The 19,940-nt window shown below is 43.9% G+C and overlaps 1 protein-coding gene across 1 annotated transcript in view; it reads right to left on the bottom strand.

Moving 5' to 3' along the window:
* Positions 1 to 19,731, bottom strand: part of ROCK1 (Rho associated coiled-coil containing protein kinase 1) — a 161,587-nt gene extending 141,856 nt beyond the window's left edge. Inside the window, exon 1 of the mRNA XM_038766453.1 lies at positions 19,637 to 19,731. Within this exon, the coding sequence (XP_038622381.1) occupies positions 19,637 to 19,729 (93 nt within the window). The 5' untranslated portion in view covers positions 19,730 to 19,731. The remainder of the gene's footprint in view (positions 1 to 19,636) is intronic.
* Between the last annotated feature and the right edge of the window lie 209 nt (positions 19,732 to 19,940).

Genomic DNA, 19,940 nt, shown 5'->3' with positions numbered 1-19,940 from the left:
CAGGGATGAAAACTACCAACTCTATTGTACTGTACTCTCCCAAGCCCTAATCGTACTCTGCAAACAGTAAGCGCTCGATAAGTACCACTGATTGGTTAGGGGGAAGAAGAAGTACTGAATTTCCATTTTTCAGATGAGGAAACAGAGAAGTTGCCCAACATCACACACCAAGAAAAAGGCGGAAATAATACTAATGGCATTTATTAAGCACTTACTAATGTGCAAAGCACTGTTCTAAGCGCTGGGGAGGTTACAAGGTGATCAGGTTGTCCCATGGAGGGCTCACAGTCTTAATCCCCATTTTACAGTTGAGGTAACTGAGGCACAGAGAAGTTAAGTGACTTGCCCAAAGTCACACAGCTGACAACTGGCAGGGCCGGAATTTGAACCCATGACCTCTGACCCCAAGCCCGTGCTCCTTCCACTGAGCCACACTGCTTCTCTATGGAATGTGAGCCCGTTGTTGGGTAGAGACCGTCTCTATATGTTGCTGATTTGTACTTTCCAAGCCCTTGGTACAGTGCTCTACACAGTAAGCGTTCAATAAATACGACTGAATGAATGAACTAGAACCAATATTCCAAAAGTTTCACCTTCAAGCTCAGTTCTCACTGTGCCTTATTCTTGACTCTTCTACCTTCAATCCTCCCACCTGGAATGCCACTCCTCCAAATTTACCAGATCAAAGCTCTCTCCATTTCCAAAGCCCTTTATGAAATCCCATCTTTAGGAGAAGCCCAAGGGCCCTTACCCAATACATTTTTCTCCTCACTACATCACATCCCCTAAACCACACCCCCCAAATTCCCTCCTCAATACTTTTTGCGTTACAATGAAGCACTTCTTCATATCCATTTTTCCATTCTTATGTTCCCTATCTATAATGACTTTGGGCCTGTCTCCCCTACTAGATAAGAAAATCCATATGGAAAGGGACTGTCTTCTATTGTACTCTCCAAGTATGAAGCTTTGCATAAAGTTGGTATTGAATACCAACTTCATTTAATACCATTGATCAAAAGGGGCAACAGCAACCCAGAATCTTAGAATCTTTTTTATAACTTTTCAACAATTCCTTTACAACAACTCTGGGTAGAACAACTTTACAGGAACAGAATGCACAGACTTCCCCACCTCTGCCTTCTTCCCCTCATCATATCTGACATTTGGATCCTCTAAGTCATCAGGTTGACCTATCACATATAAGTTGCCTCTCCTCCACCCAACATCCTCTCCACCTGTCCTCAAAGATGAGGCTGGGACTCTCATCTGACCTGGACTGAGACCTTAGCCCTTCTGGGCCATCAAACTTGTTCCCCAGAGAAAGGAGCCCGTCCTACTTCCACTTCCCTCTAGTTCCCAAGAAATATGTTGGGCCACGGCCTCAGGGAATTTAATCACTGGATCCTCAAAAAAAAATAGAAAATTGTATCTTTCCAAAAATTTCCCCCTTGATTTAAGGGGACCGACTGGATCGCCCTGCTCATCAAAACCAATTCTTACCAAGGGAGATTCCACCAATCAATTCCTGATGAAGCCTCATCACTACCAATCCTAGACACTACCATTTTGCCTAAATTTATCCAACAAAGTATTTGTGAAAAGCACAGTAGCTCCAGCTGCCTACTTCTGTAGATTAAGAATACTTGCACAGTCAGTTCTACCACAATGCACTTCTTCATTATGAAATTTGGATACACTACTGTCTTCATTATGAATTTTGGAGAGCCCACTATTAAGGAATTAGAGAATATTTTCCCAACAATACAGTTTTGTCTGGACAGAATGTGATGCAGTGTTGACAGAAACAGTTGTTCACATGTGTGCTGTGTCAGTCAATGCACAAGTACATCACAACTTTTCCTTCAAGTGAGATTCTTCAAGAATGTAACTTCTATGTTATAGGACAGCTGATTGCATTCCCTTAATAAAAGTCATATCCTAACAAGTACATGAGTCATTCAAAATAAACCTAGGGAGTAGTAGCTGATCCCACTCAGGCAAATAGAAGTAATAATATTTATTAAGGGCTTTTACTGTATGCAAAGCACACTATACTAAGTGCTGGGAAAGCCAGTTCAATAGCATTTATTGACCACTTATTGTGTGCAGAGCATCGTATTAAATATTGTACTTGGGAAGGGTACAAGAGAGCAAGTAGACACATCTCTGTCCTCAAGGATCGTAAAATGTAGCAAAAAACAATCCATAGATGAGAATTATACGTAATTCTTGGCCCCAAGTGGCTCACAATCTGAGAAAGGAGAGGATAGGTTGCCAACTTGTACTTCCCAAGCGCTTAGTACAGTGCTCTGCACACAGTAAGTGCTCAATAAATACGATTGAATGAATGAATGAATAGGTGGTGGACATAAAGTGAGATGAAATAAAAACATATTAAGGATACACACTAAAAACGCTAAAAGCAGCTTAACACCGAAGTTAAATTAAGAGTGTCACACTTCTTTCAATTCAGGAGGGGCTGTTCAGAGACCAACAATCACCCCAATCCCAACGGTCTAAAAGATCAAAAGGAAGGCCACCATTTGCGCTCACCCTGCTGCACTAAAACAAAGCAGGATGAAGCCTACTGGTGTGAAGAAATGGAAGCTAAAATATGTAGGAATGTCCAAGGACACCTTCAGGGAGATGATCATTCTTGCTCCAAACAGAAGAAAAAAAGACCAACAATACTGAAATTTTTCCCAGAGAGTCAGGACAGTAAGGGCCCTAGAAAACATCACACAAGAAGTCTTCTAAAATATGGGCATAGTGCATTGTAAAAACTTGCACAAAAAATATTTCCGTTCTGATTAGTTCAAGGTAAGTGATAAATTCAAGCTTGAATGAGGTAAAATTCTGATGACAAAAATTAAGGCAGAGTTACCAAACTGGCAAAACTGAAGCAATGTTTTTCCAAGCACTGGATGACCTGTACAATTTCCAAACCAGTCAAATGAACTTGACAGCCCAGAATGACTCCCAAAGTTCTACTACTCTTCTAAGTGGATTTGACAAGAAATTCATCAGATTATTACTAACCAAATCTCCCACTCAGTAAGAGTGGAAGAGAGGCAGATCTTCCACATCACACAGTACTTGTTACTTCAAACTCAACAAGTACTATTTACTTAGCGTGGTGAGGTATCTTGCATCTACCTGCTCCTTTAATTTGGGTTTATTGTTAAATGGATTATATTTTCATTATTTTCCCCCCACCACTGCCAAGGGTCCTCACCAAGGTGGGGAAGGGGCAGGGGTGAGGGGATGAAGTGAAACAATTAGGTGGACGGGAGTGCCTGCTGGGGTTATGCTATCAGTGGTGAAAGCTGACAGGCTCAGCAGTCTGGTGCATAGGCTCAGCAGAAATCCTGCAAACAACTGGCTAATTATGGGTGTAAAAGGGCCCCACTGGCTCCCCAGGCAGCCCCCCCATCCACGGACTTCTGGTTATTTCATTGAGGTTACTATGGTCGTAAATGGGTGTTGCACCCTAAATTCTTGTGTGCATCTCAAAATGTGTTGCTGCCCCCCTGCCCACCTATGTGTTTGTTACCCACCCCCGACCACCATCACCGCAGCATAAACCTGACTCAAAGGGACAAAAGTGAAGAAGTGGCAAAGGACAAACTACCGTGCCCCTTCCTACCTCACCTCGCTATTCTCCTACTACAACCAACCCAGCCCTCACACTTCATTCCTCTAATGCTAACCTTCTTGAGGTACGCTGTACCTCAACCTCGTCTATATCGCAGCCGACCTCTTGCCCACATCCTGCCTCTGGCCTGGAATGCCCTCCCTCCTCATCAAAGCCTTATTGAAGGCACATCACCTACAAGAAGCCTTTCCTGACTAAGCCCTCCTCTCCTCTTCTCCCTCTCCCTTCTGCATCACCCTGACTCAATCCCTTTATTCAACCTCCCTTCCAGGCCCACAGCACATATGTATATGTCTGTAATTTATGTATATTAATGTCTGTCTCCCCTTCTTGACTGTGATCTCATTATGGACAGGGATTGTGTCTGTTGTACTTGCATTATGAACCTCCTGTGGCCAAGGACAATGCCTTAAAGGACTTATGTGTATTTATTCCAGCACTTAGTACCAGAATCTTGCCCACTGTAAAGCACTTAAACAAATGTTACCACATCCCCTTGTCTTATATGGGCTTCCTTGTTCTCTTACCTCTCTGGCCACTCCTTCTCGGTCTCCTTCACTAGCCCTTCCTCTACTTTCCACTCCCTAACTGTGGGTCTTCCTCAAGACACTGTTCTGGATTCACCTACTCACCAGGCCTCATTCTCATCTCTCCTACCACTGACATCCCGCTCAAGCACAAACTCCTGACATGAACTCCCTCCCCCTACAAACTAGACAGACCATTGCTCTTTCCCCATGCCCGGCACTCTCTCCCCACTTCAAATTTGTCAGATTACATCCCTGACACCATTTTCAAGCCCTTCTGAAATAATCTCTCCTCCATGATGCCTTCCTGGATTATTATTATTGTTGCATTTGTTAAGTGCTTACTATATGCCAAGCACTGTTCTAAGCACTGTGATAGATACAAGTTACTCAGGTTGGGCACAGTGCCTATCCCACATGGAGTTCACAGCCTAAGAAGGATACAAACCCGGTACCTTGGGGAAGTCATCCACTCCCGCTGCTTCAACTACCACCTCTATGCAGAAGATTCCCAAAACCAACCTCACTAGCTCCAACCTTTCACCTCTGCAATCTCGCATTTCCTCTGACCTCTGGGACGTCCCTACATTTTTTTAATGGTTTATGGTTTAATGGTTAATCCCTTAACTATGTGCCAGGCACTGTACTAAGCATGAACTACATGTATGTCCTGCTGACCCCTCAAGTCCAATATGCCTGAAACTGAAGTACTCATCTTCTCTCCTACATCATCTCCTTCACCTAACTTTCCCCTCACAACTGACATCACCACCAACCCCTGTCCCCCCCATCTCTGAGACCTGCTATCGCGGTGTTGCCCTTGAATCCTCTCCCTCTATTTCAACTCTCATAATGAGGGCTGAAACCCAAACTCTGTTGCTTTTTCCCCTACCAGGCATCCAAGATTGACCTGCTCTCTGAGAAGCAGCATGGCCTAATGGCAAGAACATGGGTCTGGGAAGCAGGGCACCTGGGTTCTAATCCCTGCTCTGCCACATACCTGCTGTGTGACTTTGGAAAAGTCACTTAAACTCTCTGGGCCTCAGTTCCCTCATCTGCAAAATGGGGATTTTGCACGTGGAAAGCCCCAGGTAGAAGCCAATGATCTTCTATGTGTCCCAGCGCTTTCTACGGTGCTTGGCAAATAGTAAGCTCTTAAATACCTATTATTATTATTATTATTATTATTATTATAGTTTTATCCAAATGCCAGCATGCTAGCCCAGGTTTTTTTCACACCCCAACCTGAACATTGGCCTTTTCACTGAGTGCTTACTGTTACTGTATGCACAGCACTGTACTAAGCACTTGGGAGAGGACACTACAATAACTGGTATACACATTCCCTGCCCACAAGCGCCTTACTGATCTGCCTGCTTCCAGTCTCACCCCTCTCCAGTCCATAATTCACTCTGCTTTCCTGACCATTTTTCTTACGCATCATTCTGCACATATCTCCCTACTCCACGAAAAGGACTGAAATGACTACCCGTTCCTCTTCACATCAAGCACCTTCGCATTATCTTTTTGGCTTTAGGGACCTCAATCAGTTCTATTCCTCCTACTTATTCACTCTTCCCCAAATACACCACAGCTTGCACCCTTCATTGTTGTATTGTACTTTCCCAAGCGCTCATAGTGCTCTGCACACAGCAAGCACTCAATAAGTACGACAATGAATTTCAATGAATGAATGTCAATCATGAATGAACTTCTGACAAGCCAACGTACTTATTATGCCCCCCCCAACTCACCCACCGCTGATTTCTTTCTTACCCTGTCCTCCCACTGCTGGAACTTCCTTCCCATTCATACTTGACAAACCACAACTCCCCACATCTTCAAAGCCCTTCTGAAATCACATTTCAATCAATCATATTTACTGAGCGCTTACTGTGTGCAGAACACTGTACTAAGTGCCTGGAAGAGTACAATATAACAGAGTTGGCAGATGTGCTCTCTGCCCACAACCCCCCTACAGTCTAGTCTTCTGAACTCCCATCTCCTCCGGGAGGCCTTGATCAATTAACTTTGAATCTCCCTACCTTATATCTCCCAATTGCCACATCACCACTTCCGAGGCACCTAGATCCTTAAACACACACAACTCCCATTGCATTTATGGACATAGTTTAAATACTCCATTACTTCCTATTACCAGTAATTTACTGTCTATCTCCCTCCCTAGATTGTAAACTCCTTGAGGACAAGGATCATGACTAATTCTATCGGACTCTCATTAGACACTCAAATACTGCCGACTGATCATGCTTTTCTAAGATCTTTCAATACTTTACAAAGCATCTAACAGCACCACTGCACATATTATTTATCTAGGTATACAGTGAAAGTTATGAAATTTATTATAAGGATTGGATTAAACTCAGGAATGGCAAACAGGAAGAAGCAATGGATTGGCACAGGATTAAAAGTATCCATTCTTATTTAATACCTAAATAAGGATTACCATTTTTTTTTAAGTACTCCCAAAACCAGATTCATTCCTGAAAAGGTTTTCTTGGGACCTAACTAGAAGTAATGCCCGCTGTTAAAAGGGAACGGACATTTCCATGCCACCCTAAATGAGGAAAGAATTTTAAGATCCTTGAGTGCAGTGATCACCCAGAACAGGGTCTTGAGGAAGACTCGCAGTTGGGGAATGGGAGGCAGAGGAGGAGTCAGAGAAGGAGCCTGAGAAGGAGTGGCCAGAGAGGTAAGAGGAGAACCAGGAAGAACAAATACGGGCAGAGCAGAATGCTTAGAACAATGCTCTCAATACTGTAATGAATGCTGTTGATGATAATGCTGCTGTAGAAATATAGCTGGAAGAGGCATGCAAGAGTCATTCAGTCCCTTCTCATTCCTCCTGGAAGAAATGTCCCTGAATAATCAATCATATTTACTGAACACCTACTTTGTGCAGGGCACTGTACTAGTGCTTGGGAGAGTACAATATAACTGAGTTGGTAGACACGTTTCCTGTCCACCACAATAAGTCTACAGTCAAGAGGAGGAGACGGGCAATATAAATAAATTACAGCCGTGGGGCTCAGGGAGGGGTGAAGAAAGGGTACACATCCAAGTGCAAGAGTGACACACAAGAGAGTGGGAGAAGAAGATATGAAAGCTAATTCGGGGAAGTACATCGAGGAGATGTATTTTATTAAGGCTTTGAAGGTCGGGAAAATAATCTAAAATAATCTCAGATGAGTTGTCTGTCCATAAAAATTTCAAAGAGATTCCATCATTTTTATCTAATTTGTTTCCATATCTCTCAAGTTCTTAGTACAGTGCTCTTAACAGTAAGCACTCAAATATCATCATCATCATCATCAATCGTATTTATTGAGCGCTTACTATGTGCAGAGCACTGTACTAAGCACTTGGGAAGTACAAATTGGCAACATATAGAGACAGTCCCTACCCAACAGTGGGCTCACAGTCTAAAAGGGGGAGACAGAGAACAAAACCAAACATACTAACAAAATAAAGTAAATAGAATAAATAGAATATGACTGAAGTTCTTTCTTTAGCTAACACACCCTGTTGGCTACAACCTTTCAAGAATAGCTAGCCACTAACTTCCACTGCACCCTCCCCCCCACACCAAAAAAAAATCCCACATTCTTTTTCCTATAACCAATTTGGGAGAAGCATCAGCTTCTATTTTGCAGAGTTTAAGTATATGCTCTATTTTTAATATTGTCATTTTCAGAAGCCAGACATTAAAATGGTTAAGACCTGAAATTTTTTAATTGAATTACCATATGCTTTTACTTTAAATAAAAAATTCTGGCAGAGAACCATCATGGTAAATCCTTCTTAGAAACATGATTTGGGTTTTTGTTTTTACATTGGGTGAATGTTTCATCAGCTTGCACAATGAATATTCAAAATTTCCAAGGGAAAGGAGAAAAGGAACAGACAACAAATACAAATGCTCTTCTTTTATACCTCCAAGTTGGCTTAGAACAGGGTTCTGATATTCTTGGGCTGCCCTCCTAGTAGTAATAGTATTTATTAAGTATCTACTGCATGCAAGACACTGGGAAAAGCATATAGGGCTGAAAATTGGTAATGACCCCTTGCCCGAGGGGCTCACAATATAAGAAATAAGCAAGAGAGTTGGCGATGGACAAATGATGATAGATAAAACAAAAACACAAAGACAACATGTAAAAGACAGGAAGAACAGTGAGAGAAACAGCAAGGCCTAGTGGATAGAAAACAGACCTGGGAGTCAGAAGGATATGGGTTCTAATCCCACCTTTGTTGCTTGTCTGCTGTGTAACCTTGGGGAAGCCACTTAACATCTCTGGGCCTCAGTTATCTAATCTGTAAAATGGGAATTAAGACTGTGAGTTCCAGGTGGGACATGGATTGGGTCCAACCTGATTTGCTTATATCAACCCCAGTGCTTGGTAAAGTACCTGGCACATAATAAGCATTTAACAAATACTATTATTATTATTATTATAGAAAGTCTAATACCATTTTTTTAAAAAGTGGGTACGGTAAGAGCACAGCATGGAAATTAAAGCAGGCATTCCATTTTACTCTCTGTTGAGAGCCCAACAGTCACAACAGTCACCCCAACACAAGTGCTCTAAAAGTTCAGTAGACACACTGCCATTTGTGCTAATCCAGCTGTACTGGAACAAAGCAAGCTGAAGTTCCATGATGTGGGAAAATAGTGACTATTTAACTGTCTCCCATCCTCTCCCATCCCCTTGGGCTTGCAGTCCATGTTCTAGTGAAGGATGACACCTTACGCTGCCAAATATACATGGGCACTCAATAAATGTGGCTTGGAACCCGGCAGAGTGAGCCCACGTCTTTATGCTGCTGCCAGGGTTTCAATCAATTAATCAACATTTATTGAGCACCTGTACATAGACCACTGCACTAAACACCTGGGTGGGGAAAACAGTGTTAGTAGGCATGGTCCCTAATCGGAAGGTACTTACATTCTAGTGGGGGAGACAGACACTAAAATAATTTACAGACATGAAGAAAAAGAGAGACCTAAACAAAAATTAATGTCTAAGTAAGGGGGTACATAAGATACGTACTTAAGTGCTGAGATGGTGTCAGGGTCGGTAATGGAGGGATATTACCTGGGTACAGTAGAAATTATTAAGGGAAGGCAACCTTGAGATGTGATTTCAGATGGCTTGGGAGATGTGGAAGAACAAATGTGAAGGGAAGCAGAGGAATTGGTGGGTGGGGGGACAAGGGGTTGGCAGCAGGAATGATGAAAAGATAAGCACAATGAGTAGGTTAGTTTGGGAGGAGCAAGGTGGGTATAATGAAAGACTAGAGGATGTAAGTAGGAAGGAGAGAACTGATTGAGGGCCTGGGGTTAGGAGTTTCTGTCGATGTGGAGAGAGGAATGAGAAATTACTGGCAATTTTATTGTGAGGAGTCATGTACACAGTGATGTTTTAGCAAAATGATCCAGGCAGCAGAGAGAATTACGAACTGGAAAGGGGAAAGACTGAAGACAGGTAGAACAGCAAAGTGTCTGATGCAATGTCAAACTGGGATCTGACAGGTCAACCTGGGATCTGAGAGACGATGAGACCAACAGGTGGCCATTTAGGAGAGGAAGGGGTGGATCCTGGAAACGCGGTGGAGGAAACATGGATAGGATGTGGCAATTAATTGAATTCGAGGATTGAATGAGACGGAGGCATCAAGGATAATGCCACAATTGCAAGACTAGAAATGGGGAGGTTGGTAGTGTCGACAACTGTGATGGAAAAGGAAGGAGGAGGAGAAAACTGGGTGGGGGGGGAGATGAGAACTTCAGTTTTCAACATATTAAACTTGACGTGCTGGGGAGATGTTCGTGTAGAAATGCGGGACTGCAGAAAAGTCGAAAAGTCCGAGCTAATGAGGTAGATTTGAGAGCAACCTGCACAGTTGAAACCACGGGAGCAGATAAGCTCTCCCCAAGGTATTGAGTGCTAAGGAGAGAAGAGACGGACACACAGAACAAAGCTTTGAGGAACGCCCACAGTTCAGGAGTGGGAGGCAGAACCTGTGTAAGAGCATAAGGAATGGACAGAGAGGTAAGAGGAGACCAGGAGGGAAGGCTGAATGGTGTTCCCAGGAGATGGGAGTGATTCACAGTGTTGGAGGCAGTCAAGCAGTCTAGGATTAGGACAAAGTAGCGTTTGCTAGATTTGACAAGGAAGAGGTCGCTAGTGACCTTAGAGAGAATAGTCTCAGCAAAGTGAAAAAGGTAGTAGCTAGATTTTTCAGGGGCCAAGAGGGAGTTGGAGGAGAAGCCGCCGAAGCAGCAGGTGTAAACGACCCAGCTGAGGAGTTTGGAGAGGAAAGGAAGGAGTTGGGGTGATAGCTGAAAAGTGCAGTGGGATTCAAAGGGTTGGGTTTTTTGTATCTTTTTAGGATGGGGACAAATGGGCATGTCTGAAAACAAAGGGCAAGGAGACATCAAAGAATGGGCAGTGAAGGGGAGTCAGTGTGGGAAGGAGAGTGGGTGCCAGTGTTTTTAAAAGGTGCAAAGAGATGGAGTCCGAGTTACAGATACAGGGGGTAGACTTTGAAGGCACCCAGATATCCTCTACAGAGAGACAAGAGTGAAAATGTGAGGAAGCTGGGGAGCTGTGGGGGCATGTGTGATGGTTTGGACTTTGTCAACAGATTAGTTGGCAAATTCATGAGGGGAATGAGAGGATGAAATGGGTATATATTAGAGGCTTTCAGAAGGGAGTTAAACATTAAGAAAAGTTTTTGAGAGAAATGGGATTTTTTTCTCCAATTCTACTTTATTACCCTTACTGTTATCCCACTAGCCCTCAAAGGTGGAAAACCTGACAGCTACTTCCCTAAAAACTCTCAAAGGAATCAGAGCTGTGTGGACAGCAGCAGGGAGGGAAGCAGCAAGAAGGAATGATGGTAGCCAAGACTATTCTCCTCTGACTTTTATATTATTGCTATTAATATTAACATGGCATTTGTTAAGCACTTAAAGTGAGTCACACACTGTTCTAAGCACTGGGTACATATAAGTTAGTGAGATCGACCACAGTCTCTGTCCCACATGGGGCTCACAGTCTAAGTAGGAGGGAGAACAGGGAGGAAGAACTTACTGTGGGCAGAGCACTGCACTACTTGCTTGGGAGAGTATAACAGAGTAGGCACAATTTCTCCCCTCAAGTAGCACACAATCTGATGACAAAACTGAGGCTTTGTACACTTTGCCACATCCTCAATATAGACACCGGAATGTAAGCTCCTTAAGGGGGCAGAGATCAAGTCTATTGTATTCTATTGTGTGCTCAATAAATAACATTGACTGATTAATAACCCTGCTTAGGTAAATAAAAATGTCACCAACATATGCATTTCAAAATGACTCTTTTTCTCCCTAAACCCCACAAAAGGAGATATGCCTCAGCTATTCCTTCATAGCGATCCATGAAACTCAGCCTCCCAATCCATCAGATAGCCCAGCCATTCCTGCACCACTCATCCCAAAGCCTCCATCCCAGCCTGCTTTGAAACAATGGCAGCTGGCCACCTCCGTGGAATGCTGAACAGCAGTAAGCGCTCAGTAAATACGACTGAATGAATGAATGAATTAGGAAGCTGTGCTAGACTCTGAGAAGCCCAAAACTCGGCTCTCCTAGCCACAGCACCCTATGGCTTTTATTTTATGTTGATTTCCTGGGGGGTAGAGGGAGGGTTTGTCATATTTACAGCTTTTCTTTTAATGTGTGTTACCCTTTCCTCTCTTTATTCTCAATTTGGGAGCCCCTTGAGGGCCACAGATCATGTCTACTTCTCAGCCACGAGTCACTTGAGTTGATAAATAAGTATTACCTAAAGTAGAGCTGAAACTGCCAGGATACATGAGCACCTTTCAGGTCTGGTGAGCCAGGATGAGACCAAAGTCCTAAAGCAACACTTGGGCAAAAGTGATCAAAAAGTGTTAAGCTTGAGCAAGGCTCTTCCTTCCAGATTTTATACCTGAAGTGAGGAATTTAGGAAGTCTTTTGTACAAAATGCTGAATAATACCTTTTTAAAAATCAAGACCTTAGTAGTGGAGGACCAAGTGGATAAATTCTGAAAAATATATGGCCCTTCAAGATTTCTTAACAGTCGGAACTACTGGCTGACCATATATTCATGCTTTCTTCAAAACTGGCCAAGAGAATAAAGGGGTACTTTCAGGTAGCCAGAAACATGAGATAGGGTCAAAGGCAGAGAACAGGAAAAGACAGATAAATAAATAAATCTGATGCTAAAAAATACCCTGAAGGAACCTTTCATATTATTACCAAAAGCCAGAATCGGGTAAAGAGCTTCTGACCCAAATAACGTTCAAGTATCGAGACAGGAATCTAAATGCTGCACAGTAGAAAATGTCAGTTAGTAGTCAACTGTAAAACTATGAGCTCCATGTGGGACTAGGACTGTGTCCAAACTGATAAGCCTGTACCTACCCCAGCCCCAGAACAGTGCATGACACATAGAAATCACTTAACAAATAGTTTACTTACAATATCCTGGGGTATACATTAGCATATAAGATGTTGGTAACACAAGATCAGCATTTCCTCAATTTACCTCACTGGCAAAGTTGTGGTTCTGGTAGCTTCATTTCCCTTATGCAGATAAAGTGCAGATACCAATTATTTGCCAAATCAAAGCCAAGAGCTGTGATTAAAATGAACAAAAAGACACTAAGTGTAGTGCTGATTTATAACTCCCAAGAAGGAACTTTAAAAATTAAGGAGCTCAATTTAGGACACCCTCACACTGCTACTGAGAATCTAACTGCAATAATAAATGTGGGTCCAGTAAGTAGACCTTTGTGGATACACACTAGGTATGCAGGTGCGGGTTGGGTGCAGGCACGTAATACGGTTACCCAATGCAAGATGCTAAATACAAGCCAATTGCAAACACACGTCGGAAGACACAAAACAGTACAGACTATGGTGTCTGACAGAATACTGAACAAAAGTGGTGTTTATCAGCCTCAGCATAAATATCAACTCCCCCCACCTACATTTGAGTTATAAATTAAAATCCTGGTAAATCAATTACTGGAATCATCATCCAGTATTGACTGTATACCTAAAGGATACATAGAGGAAGATACTAGCGGGATTAAGTGACCTTGGGCAAGTCACTTAACTTCTCTGTGCCTCAGTAACCTCATCTGTAAAATGGGGATTAAGACTGTGAGCCCCATGAGGGACATGGACCGTGTCCAATTTGAGTATTCATTCATTCATTCATTCAATCGTATTTATTGAGAGCTGTGTGCAGAGCACTGTACTAAGCGCTTGGGAAGTACAAGTTGGCAACATATAGAGACGGTCCCTACCCAACAGTGGGCTCACAATCTAGATGGGGGAGACAGATAACAAAACATATTACCAAAATAAAATAAATAGAATAAATATGTACAAGTAAAATAGAGTAATAAATATGTACAAACATATATACAGGTGCTGTGGGGAGGGGAAGGAGGTAAGGCGAGGTGATGGGGAAGGGGAGGAGGGGGAGAGGAAGAAGGGGGAGAGGAAGGAGGGGGAGAGGAAGGAGGGGGAGAGGAAGGAGGGGGCTCAGTCTGGGAAGGCCTCCTGGAGGAGGTGAGCTCTCAATAGGGCTTTGAAGGGAGGAAGAGAGCTAGCTTGGCGGATGTGCGGAGGGAGGGCATTCCAGGCCAGGAGGAGGACGTGGGCAGGGGGTCGACGGCGGGACAGGCGAGAACGAGGTACAGCGAGGAGGTGAGCGGTGGAGGAGCGGAGGGTGCAGGCTGGGCTGTAGAAGGAGAGAAGGGAGGTGAGGTAGGCGGGGGCGAAGTGATGGACAGCCTTGAAGCCGAGGGTGAGGAGCTTTTGCCTGATGTGTAGGTTGATTGGTAGCCACTGGAGACTTTTGAGGAGGGGAGTAAAATGCCCAGAGCGTTTCTGCACACAGACGATCCGGGCAGCAGAGTGAAGTACAGATTGAAGTGGGGAGAGACAGGAGGATGGGAGATCAGAGAGGAGGCTGATGCAGTAATCCAGTCGGGATAGGATGAGAGATTGAACGAGGAGGGTAGCGGTTTGGATGGAGCGGAAAGGGCGGATCTTGGCGATGCTGCAGAGGTGAGACCGGCAGGTTTTGGTGACGGATTGGATGTGATTAGCTTGTATCTACCCCAGCGCATACAGAGCCTGGCATGTAGTAAGCAGTTAAATACCATTTTTTAAAAAAAAGCAATTTATGAAGATAATCATGAACTCCATCTGAAACAAAGATGTCAATTTTAACTTTTCATCCTGTTTTAATGCTTTTAAGGCACTTCGTCGATGTTAAATGTTAAAGCCTTCAATTTATATAGTGCTTTCATTTTCCAAAGCAATTCTCAGAAAACTTACAGGTATTGATTTTAGTGACCATTATCTCAGCCAAGTCAATTCACGGTAGGAAATGGAATCACTCAACACATTTTCGTCATTCTCTTAAGGAACCTAAACCCACATGAAATGCATTATTTCCAATTAATTTACAGGATTTAGTACTATATACTTGGTTATACTTTCTGAAAGTTAATGTTGTTTAGAACAGAACAGAGACAGCCTACACACTCTGGTAATTTATTTAACAATGAATTCCAATTTGTTAAACTAACCACTTAACACGTGGCCTAGTGAACAGAGCACAGGGCTGGGAGTCAGAAAACCTAGGTTCTAATGCCAGCGCCACCATTTGCCTGCTGTGTGACCTTGGGCAAGCCACTTAACTTATCTGTGCCTCAATTTCCCCAAATGAAAAATAGAGAGTTAATACCTGTTCTCCCTCCTACTCAGACTGTGAGCCCAACGAGGGACAGGAACTGGGTTGAACTTGATTGATTTGTATCTATTCCAGGTCTTAGGAAGAATGCGTGACACATAGTGAGCGCTCAACAAATAAACCATAAAAAAGCATACAAACTAAGCACGCATTACGCATTCACAGGGTACTTCAAAGAACATCCATTACCAGATGTCCAGATAAGTATCATTATCAATAAGCTTTTTTTTTAAATTATTTGGTTCATGGTTGTTTGATCTGCAGGAATTCCTGTTTTAACACATGCTTTCATTTTACCACTTGGATCTAACATGATGAAGTATTAGAGAATGTTCTTCCCATAACATGAGTCTCTGTTCTGGGTACGACACAATCCACAAGTTGGCACTAGATGAGACGGGTTTAGGAAGAAACAGTTGTGTGTATGCAACATGACATCAATCAAGGTGTGATACTGCTACAATCCAGCCTCTGCCTCAGTCCTACTGTACTTTACAGTAGGTTCCATTTCTTTGTGCTTGGGGAAACTTACAGTATTTAATACAGTAAAATAAGAATGAGTGACAAAGGTATAAAACACTCACCTAATAGTGAAAAATAATACAGGAATTTGTTAAAAAAAAATCAGTCATGGTGGAATCTTAGAACCATCTTCCCCCTTATGCACTGACTCGAGATTATTCAAGAACACATCTATCAAACTATGGCAAAAATGATTGTACATACTTGGTTCTAGAAAGGACAAACGGGCTCTAGGTTTTTCTACTCAGTTTAATTGGCACTACAGACATTATGGTATTTGGGAAGTTGTTACGGGCATGAGATGATAAAAAAAAAAACAGTGGTTTGGTAGAAGTACGCTTGACTAGAGTAAAATAAGCCATTCGGAGAGTAAGGAGAGATGACAGTGGATAATGGAGGAGAAAGGCTGGTGAACAATTTGAGTTTAATGCAGGAAACAAGTGAAAGCTATAGGTAGTTGTGAAATAAAGGCAAAAGGAAAAAAGACAAAAAAGAAATTAGGGAGGATATATTGGCCCAGTACTTGAGATAAACAAATCAGAAAGGATTTTACCTGTAAGGGCCTAAGTAAAAAGAGATTTGAAATTGTTGTATAGGAAAAAAAAAGCCGTTTTGTATGATGGAAGGAAAACAGATAATCCCAAACTTTCTGGATGGAAGAGCTTGGAGTTTCCAGAAGTCACTAAGGAATTAGTAGATAGTATTTCTCTTTTTTCCCCCCCTCAGCTCCTCCCCCTTCTTTTCCAGTCCATAGAGAGACAGAAATGGCACTTCCCAGAAGATCTGTAAGAATGACAAGTTTGCAGGCCTGAAAAACTTGCTGCTGTAACTGCAAAGTACCAGCACAGAAATATTTCCCTGAGTATACTCCAACAGAGGTCTCCCTCCCTCCCTTCAGGGCCCTTCTGAAATCACTGTAACGCAGGAGGCCTTCCCCAAAGAATTTCTACTACCCAAGATGTCATACCTCCGAAACAGCCACTTTGGTACTTCTGCAGCACTTATGCACTTGGGTACTCACAATCTCCCAAAGCATGTACGGACATAGCTTACATTCCCTATAATTTAAGCACTAATTATTATACCAACTTTTCCTCCTCCCTCCTCTCTGTAAATTACTTTTAATACCCGTCTCACCCATTAGACTATAAACTCCTTCAGAGAGGGGCTGGGTCTGCAAACTCAGTGGTACTCTCCCAAGCACGTGGTACACTGCTCTGTGCACAGTAGGTGCTCAATAAATACTACTGATACCAGAGATGGTTTGGAGGTATCTCAAGACAAGTACAGGGTGCCCAAGCTCAAGCCCAAATTGTGAGGGAGGGGCAGTCCCTAGGGTAAGCTTGTTTAGACTATATAATACTCCTGGTTCAGGAATCCCCCAGAGATTTGGTGGGCCTACGGACACCAAAAGTATTACACAAATCAGAACCCTAGGAAGCTCTCCTCCCCAGGACTTGATCAGAATCCTGAAAAGGCCCTAAAACAACCCAGGTAGGAAAGTTCCTCAAACCTCTTTGGGTCGACTAAACTGTGGGACACTCCATCCCCTCCCCAGCCCATCTGTGCTCAGAAACAGGTCCCACAGGCTTTTCCAAACAGCCGGGGTGGTCCTGAAAAATGCCCAGGAAGCACCAGATTCAGGGGCTACCTTTCATCGTCACCCTGCAAACTACTTCTGGAAGCAGGAATAACCTACGTAGATGCAGGGTGGCCCAACAAAAATTCAATATTTGATTTTCGTCATACTCTCAGCAGGAGATGCTGGACTAGGAAAAACAATGCAGGGGTACGAAAATAGACTTGGGAGTCACTCACCTAAAGGAGGGTATAGGGACAATTCCAATCTAGCATCTAACAGACAGCACGTTCCCTGCTACACAGTCAAAAAAGCACTGCAGGGTGATATTTCCTATGTGAAATGTGTAAAGGAAGTTGCAAGTGTAGAGTCACGCTAAGGGAGAGAATGAGAAACTTCCAGATAACACCAAAAGTCACCAAAGAATAACGGTCGGTCTGAAATTTGAGTGATGATGGTTAGGCTATCAGTGATTGAAGTGATCGTAATAGGTTAACTATCAAGTTTAGAGCAGTGACTACTATTAAATATTGAAGGGGCCAATTTTTAAAAAATATTGAACTCAACTCAGAAATTTCTAACAAAAGGAAAATATTTTCCTTCTCCCTTCCCACATGCTCTCACAAGAAAAGCACTATCAGCCATGTGCATATATATACACACACACACATACATATATATGTATACAGACCCATATATATATAAATAATATATTACCTGCTAAGAATTGACCTATGGCCACCTGTAGAGTCACAAAACAGGCTTCCCAGCAGGGGAAAACCATTACGACCCTTGCTATGTCTGAGTCAAAAATTCCTACCTCGAGAAACCGCACCAATACCCTTTGCAAATGAACCTCGTAAACTAACCGCTCCTGTGATCTTTTCCGTAAAATTAGGTTCCCTTTTAAAGCGGACTGAAGATAAATTCTATCACAATAGCGTTGTCACCTTTGAATCAAGCACCAGAGTTGAAAAGAAAATATACCGAAAGGCCAAGGGACCATTATTTTATTCACTGCCCAAACTACTATCTGGCCTTAAGTGGTAAAAGACAGGAATGCAAGGGTCAGTTGAGCACTAATTCCCTAGATAGAAATGAGTGAAATCCGATCAGTACACAGAGTCCCTGAGACGGTGTTTAAGGAGGAATATGTTTTAGGGGCACGCTTATTTCCCTGATCATGGCATCATCGGAAACTGATGTTTTGAGTAGGCCTTTTAAGAGGTTCTTAAAATGTTTACCCGATCAAGGTAGCGGTGAACGCAACCAAGGTTTTCAACTTCTGGATGGTCCCCCAAAATCCAACTGCTCAGACTACGTTTTGAGTGGCATAAGGTCAGGCAAGTGGATGGTCCCCCAAAACCCAACCGCTTAGCCTACGTTTTGAGTGGCATAAGGTCAGGCAACCGTTTCAAACACTGGAAGTTGTTTTCTTCACATAAAACGTCGTCGGAACAATGACAAGGGAGCAGACGAGCACCAAAGGGTTGCTATAAAAAGATTACAGGAACTACACACAAACATCATTACGGCCCACAACAATGTTAACGAACCTAGGGTCGTGGCGAGTTATGAGCCACAAAAGTCTGGCCTCTTACGCTTTCCAGTGCAGCAAAAAGTTCGTGAGGCGCAGTGGGGTAGGGACTGTCTCTGTATGTTGCCGATTTGTACTTCCCAAGCGCTTAGTACAGTGCTCTGCACACAGTAAGCGCTCAATAAATACGATTGATGATCATCTAAGACATCCTGGCCAAGAGGCTCTGTTGTTCCGGAAAGGTTGAAGGATTAAATCCGGCCGGGCCTTCGATTGCCTCATTGCAACGGAGAAGTAGAAGCCTCCCGGCAGAACCGTTTGGCCTGAGCCGACTTCGTCATCGTCAATCGTATTTATTGAGCGCTTACTATGTGCAGGGCACTGTACTAAGCGCTTGGGAAGTACAAGTTGGCAACATATGGAGACAGTCATCATCATCATCATCAATCGTATTTATTGAGCGCTTACTATGTGCAGAGCACTGTACTAAGCGCTTGGGAAGTACAAATTGGCAACATAGAGAGACAGTCCCTACCCAACAGTGGGCTCACAGTCTAAAAGGGGGAGACAGAGATCAAAACCAAACATACTAACAAAATAAAATAAATAGAATAGATATGTACAAATAAAATAAAGTAAAAAAAAATATGTACAAACATCTCTACATATATCCAGGTGCTGTGGGGAAGGGAAGGAGGTAAGATGGGGGGGATGGAGGGGGGGGGAGAGGAAGGAAGGGGCTCAGTCTGGGAAGGCCTCCTGGAGGAGGGGAGCTCTCAGCAGGGCCTTGAAGGGAGGAAGAGAGCTAGTCCCTACCCAACAGTGAGCTCACAGTCTGCTAAAAGGAGGCCCTCGGTGAGGTGGTTCTTGAAGAAGTACCGGGGACGGTCCCCCCGGGAGGCGGCGGGGCCCAGCAGAAGCCCGTCCCCCGGCCCCCGGCCGGGTCAACCGGGTCGCGAAGCGAGGGGCGAGCGGCCTCTCCACTCACCAGCAAACAATCGGAATTCACTTGGGACTTGGGGTCGCGCAGCAGGTTGTCGATCTTCTCAAAGCGAGTCTCCAGACTGTCCCCAGTCGACATGGTGCCGCCTCGGGCCCGGCGGCGGCGGCGGCGGCGGCGGCGGCGGCGGCGGCGGCGGCCGCGGAAACCCCGAGCGCCTCCCCCCCGTCCCCGCCCCGGGGGCGGCCCCGCCCGCTCGGCCCTCAGCGCGGGGCCCTCGGCTCCCCCGCCCGGGGGGGCGCGGGCCACGGGGGCCCGGAGCGGCTCCCTCGGGCCCGGCCCCAAGCTCATT

Source organism: Tachyglossus aculeatus, chromosome 25, assembly GCF_015852505.1.
Source record: "Tachyglossus aculeatus isolate mTacAcu1 chromosome 25, mTacAcu1.pri, whole genome shotgun sequence".
NCBI classification, from domain to species: domain Eukaryota; kingdom Metazoa; phylum Chordata; class Mammalia; order Monotremata; family Tachyglossidae; genus Tachyglossus; species Tachyglossus aculeatus.
The sequence above is the reverse complement of the archived record's forward strand: the minus strand, read 5'-3'. Positions and strand labels throughout refer to the sequence as shown.